The sequence below is a fragment of the Myotis lucifugus genome, unplaced genomic scaffold, assembly GCF_000147115.1.
Source record: "Myotis lucifugus unplaced genomic scaffold, Myoluc2.0 scaffold_99, whole genome shotgun sequence".
Taxonomy (NCBI): Eukaryota; Metazoa; Chordata; class Mammalia; order Chiroptera; family Vespertilionidae; genus Myotis; species Myotis lucifugus.
Window position 1 is genome coordinate 3,703,673 of NW_005871147.1, and position 5,573 is coordinate 3,709,245.

At 48.8% G+C, this 5,573-nt stretch overlaps 1 protein-coding gene across 5 annotated transcripts in view; it reads left to right on the forward strand.

The window, feature by feature from the left end:
* The first annotated feature begins 1,528 nt into the window (after positions 1 to 1,528).
* Positions 1,529 to 5,573, forward strand: part of GGNBP2 (gametogenetin binding protein 2) — a 30,832-nt gene continuing 26,787 nt past the window's right edge. For 3 of the 5 annotated variants that reach the window (XM_006092246.3, XM_023756838.1, XM_023756837.1), the window contains exons 1-2: positions 1,560 to 1,732; positions 2,200 to 2,386. In XM_006092246.3, coding sequence (XP_006092308.1) covers positions 2,294 to 2,386 — 93 coding nt within the window. In that variant the 5' untranslated portion in view covers positions 1,560 to 1,732; positions 2,200 to 2,293. Of the gene's footprint in view, positions 1,733 to 2,199; positions 2,387 to 5,573 lie in introns of all 5 variants that reach the window. The other 2 variants (XM_006092247.2, XM_006092249.3) reach the window with 2 other exon arrangements.

Here is a 5,573-nt window from a genome sequence, read left to right on the forward strand (position 1 = left end):
TCCAAACTAGGTAATCTCAGATGGAAAGAGATTGTTGTGATTTCCTTATGTTTTATATTTGGATTTTAAATCCTTTTCTTATATTTAAATCCCCATTTAAATTCTCTGTTCTTTGCTAGTTACCAGTGTGTACTCAGTTACAAAAATTAAAATTAGCACCTATTATTTTGAGTTTGTTATTTTCAATGTTCTTTTCTACCACACTTCAAAGTTTAAAAGGTATACAGTTCTTATATGAATTGATAGTCTTTATAGGAGCACCTTTAGATCTTAAAAGCCACAGTATTCTTTTTAGGATTGTTTTTACATAAAACAGAAGATTCTCTAAAGATGCCTTGGCTATGTGGTCTAACCTATCAGAAGCTGCATGCACATCCTAGTTACCTACTGGATTTAAGCTAACAACCACACTGCTTTGCTCTCCTGACATGGCCAAAAGACATAAATAATTACTGGGAAATCACACTTTTGGGACTGAACAATGGTTCTTCCGGTTTATTATGTCACCTGCACTAACAGTGACCACACAATGTCAAAAGCCAACATGGCTAAGGATGCACTATGGGGTTTGTTGTGAATCTCCAAGACTGCATGTGATGACCAGAATATTTTTTAAAGGTCAGTATCACAGCTCTATTCTCCCAGGAAATACAGATCTGTTGTCAGGATTAGTTGTAAGAGCAGCAAATGGCAAAATACCTCCCCACAATCATGGTGGCTTTGTAACAGGCCTTCGGAGTAGGCGCCGACTCCACGGTGGCGCTCTGCCTGCGGGTGAGCCGTCCAGGGCAGGCCCCTCCGCTCCCAGGAGAGGGCGAGGAGGGAGGGCCTTTGGCCGGTACCGGTACTTTGCCCAAGGGAACTGGTGTCCTGTCTGCGTCCCTGAGTTAATATTAACCGACCCGAGAAGTTTCTCTGGCCAGGACACAAGCCGCTCTCACACAGCCGTCTCTTTGCCTCTGAGTGTAACAGCGACAACAAATACTGTCAGCGCTCAGAGCCGGCGGGCTGCTGGGCGGGATCGCAGCGCAGCCCTTGGGAAGCAGTGAGGCGGCTGGCTCCTCCGGGGAAGCGACGTCCAGTACCTGGAAGCCCAGCCCAGAGTGTGTCTCTCCGCCCGCAGACGCTCGTCCCTCCTTCCCTTACTCCCGCCCTTCGGATTTCAGAAGCCTCCGCTCCTGCCCACGCAGCCAGGTCCTCCCGGGGCCTGACCCTCGGGTGGGCCCCGCGTCCGCTCGGCTCGGCTCGGCTCCCTTCGCCCCTCGGCCCTCGGGAGAGCCGCTCCCAGCCCGCGCGGCGGGGGCCAGAGGCTGAGGCCCACTCACGCCCTCCTGGCAGTCCTGCTTCAGATTTACTTAGGCAGCTAGACTCGCGGGAGGGCGCCGGCCACCCGGCTCCGGATGGCCTGCGGGGCACCCCAACCCGCCACCAGGGTTTTGAAATTGCAGAGCCCGCAGCGCCGGTCTCCAGTCTCGCGAGAGGAGGAGGAGCCCCGCCCGGCGTTCTCCGTCCCTCCTGGCCCCACCCTCCTCCAGTCCCCCGCCCTCCCTCCCCCACTCCCCGTGGCGCGAGCGGCTGATACCGGAGGGGAAACGGCATTCGGCGCCGCACTCCCGCCCAGGCTGGTCCTGACGCGGGCCTCTTCAGCCGGTAACGGGGAGCAAAGGTGGGGGTCAGGGAGGCGACCACGAAAACGGTGAAGGTCAGAGCCCAGAGGCCTTTTCCGAGAACGGTGAGGAAAGGGTCTGAACCTTCCTCCTCGGACTCCGCAGAGCCGAGGCGGGGTCTACCCCTCCCAGGGGCGGGGTCGCACTGGACAACTGCAGCCCAGGGGACTGGCTGGGCGGGGCGCGCCAGGAAAGAGGGAGAACGGGGTCAGCTTTGGGCTCCCCGGCGGCGGGGAGCGGGCATTGGGTGGTGGGTCCTGGAGCCAGGGCCCCGGTGACGGGCTGGGGAGGCCCCGAGGCCGCAGAGTCCCTTCCGCCTCTCCTTTGGACCCTGACTGGAGGCCGGGGAGGGCCCGCGGCGAGAGGGGGGAGGGCCCGCGGCGCGAGGGGGCTGATTGGCTGAGCGCGTGTGGATCGGGTGATGGGAAACGCAGCTCGACTCTCCAGTCCCCTCCGCTTTTCTCCCTGCCCCCCGTGGCGAATGTGCTGCGCGGCGGCGGGTGCTGAAGCTCGCGGCGTTTGGCTGTTGCAGGCAGGAGCTGGGAGGAGGTGCCGGCAGCAGGAGCAGCAGCGGCGGCAGCAGCTGGGAGGAGGTGGTGACGGTGGCAACGGCAGCGTCGGGGACGATGGCGCGACTGGTGGCAGTGTGCAGGGACGGGGAAGAGGAGTTCCCCTTCGAGAGGAGGCAGATTCCCCTCTACATAGACGACACCCTCACGGTGAGCGGGCCGGGTCGGGCTCTCCGCTCCCTGGCAGCTGTTTCCCTCCTCCCCCTCCCCCCAGGCCGAGCGCTGCGCACTGGAGAAAGAGTGTGTTGCAACTCCTAGGCGAGGCCTTCTCTCCGGCAGGCCCCACCAACTAGCCTTTGCAGTGGGTCCCTCGATAACCTCTGCAGGCCCCTAGCGCTCTGTACCCACTTGGAGCCCCTGTCCCCAGGCTCTCCTTCCTTTTTGAACCGTTTTCCTCTGCCCTGTCCCTTTCGGAGACGCTGCTTTTGCCAAAGCACGCGCCTCGGAGAGGGATTGAAGGATCTTGGGCGCTTAGGGCCTATGCCTTCCAGAAACCACCTACCCTCGGGGAGGCTTAATTATCTGGCAATGTCGCAGCCACCCTGCTACCTATATGTTGTCTACCTTAATGCTGCAGCTCTCACTGCATAAGTATAATTACTGAGGACACAGTGACATGCTCTTGCACAGTAAAAATTCCACTTAAGTGCTCTGATTTCCTTGTAAGTAGTATTGTGTTTGTCTACCACATTAAAACTCTTAGAAGTGATTTTACTGCTAGGCCATGACTCTTCAAAATGGGCTTTTTTGGCATTAGTCTTTAGTTTTCTTTTCTTCTTTTTCTTTAAGGAAGCAAAATTATCGAAGGTGTAAAAGCACAATAAAAAGCTGATTGTTCATCTTGAATGTCAAAACCCAGTTCTGGGTAGTTTTCTTTTTTAGATTTGGTGATAGTACAGTATTACAGACCCTCTGCCCTGTGTTGCTGTAGTATTTCCTTTAAAAGGAAATGGCAGAAATTTGAATTGAACCTGAACAGGAAATGAGTGCAGTTGCTTGCCACTATTTCCTAAGAAATGAATCTATTCACAGTATCTTAAATCTATTTTGATAATGCTGAAGCCTATTTGCCTATTTTTATAAGTTGTAACTAGTCTCTTCATTTTCTTCTCTTTGGCTTTTTTGTTTTTCAAAGGCAGTTGATCTGTTTTGTTCCTGAATTTTTTTTTAAATGTCTATTTTTTCCAAATTTTATATAAAGTGCAAGTCATTGTAGAGATGCCACTCTATGCCCTTCTGTTTGCCAGTCTCAATTAAGACTTGAATGAGCTGCAGTATTTTAAAAAGGATTAGAAGAGCTATTGAATGACTTAATTTGTTAGAACTTTAAAAAAATTAAATTTATTGGGGTGACATTGGTTAATAGGATCATATAGGTTTCAAGTTGTTAGAAGTTTTTAAGAGAAAGCATCTATAATTACCTGAGATAATTTTTGTTTTCTTGGGAAAAGGTAGAATGATTTGGCCTGCTATGATTTAAATAGAATTTGTGTTGATGCATTAGAAAATACTTGAATGCCTTGGTTATGATTTTTGCACTTTTTGCATTAAAAGTATATTGGACTTGTATTTTAAGCAGTTTAAAAAATTAGCACTCTGATTATATTAAAAGGTACATATCTCAATTTGAAAACACCTAATAAGAGTTCATTTGTCAATAATTTTCTTCTCTACTCCCCCTCCAACACTTTTCTGGAGCACATAGTTTAGTATCAACCTTTTATGTTTATCCCAGAATGCCTTTGAAGTTTAAAAAATATCCTTTGGGTTTGGACATAGATTACTATTGAGTGTATAATATCATAGTGTAGAGGAAATCAACATAAATTTGAGTATTTACAAAAAAATGGAGAGAGACTGATTTCTCTCCTTATGACCACATAACCACCTTTAATGCAGCATTGATATATCTGATATATAGCACATTAAAATAGACAACTTTGGGAGTGTTTTTATACTCTCTGTACAATGAAACTAGTTTCCATAGAAAAACTTTACACTGTGATGTATTATTGTACTTATTTCTTCAGAGAAGTTGTATTCTGCTGAACTTGAATTTTGCTTTTATTGCATTTTGATGTTCTGACCAAGGCAAATACAACTTAGGTTTACTTAATTTAAAATCTTAAAATAGCATTTTATTTAAGAAAAGGTGCAATTTTTCTTTGTTTTGGAAGGGTTTTTGTCAATAGGGAATGAGTGGGACTATTTATTGCTTTTGTCTTGAACTTCTGCAGACATTGAATGCTGATTAGTGAAAATTCTTGTCAGCAATGCATTATATTTAGGGAAACAAATTTCTTTCAGAACTATTCTACCAATACTACTTAAAGCAAACACCTGTTTGGGAAGAGGGAAGGTAGAGCAGAGGTTGATTCTCTGCACACTGGTCCATTGATAGTTTGACAGCATTGTATCCCTGAACTTAACATTTGGTTTGGTATTTGTTCCTAGGGTCCATAGGTAAGGCAGGAGAAAACATTGTGTTATCTTTATTTCTAGTAGTTTCAGAATCTTGTTAGCTCCTAGATGTTAAATCCAGGTACAGTCAGTTACAAATGTTTATCATTGTAACAGATGCTGAAATCTCTAGCCTTAGTTAAACTGGCTATTTTAAATTATATTTGTAAAATGAAACTAGGTTTATATGTGAAGAAGTAGTCTCCTCTTTTGTGATACTAGAGTCCCAATCCAGGAAATTTGTGCAAGAGTAGGCCTCCCTTCCCTCCAGCTGCCGGCACCCTGGACCTGGGCTTCCCTCTGGCTGCCGGCACCTGGGACTCAGTTTCCCTTGCAGAAGGAGGTCCCACCCACCCACTGTAACCCACCAGTCAGTGGCCTGGGCCTCCCTCTGTGGGGCAATCATGGGGTGATGGCCTGGGTGATGGCTGGGCCCCCAACCAATCACATTGCACCCGCCTTGGCTGGCCTCGTGCCAGTGGGTGTCATAGCGTTGTTCGGCTGTTCAGACGATTTGCATATTACGCTTTTATTATATAGGACTAGTGGCCCAGTGCACGAAATTCGTGTGTGTGTGTGTGTGTGTGTGTGTGTGTGTGTGTGTGTCCCTCAGCCCAGCCTGTACTCTCTCCAATCGGGGGCCCCTTGGGGGGTGTCCGACTGCTGGTTTAGGGGCGAACTGGCCGGCCAGTTTGCCCCCAACTGCCTGCCCCTGCTGGCCTGCTCGCCTCCAACAGCCCCCCCCTCTGCGCAGAGAGTATAGTATGATAAGCGGTACGCCACACACAAATGTAGTTTGTTGGAGGGATGTGTAGAAGCGCGCGGAGATCGAGAATATACCCTTTAGAAAAGACAGATGGGAACACACGAGAAAGAC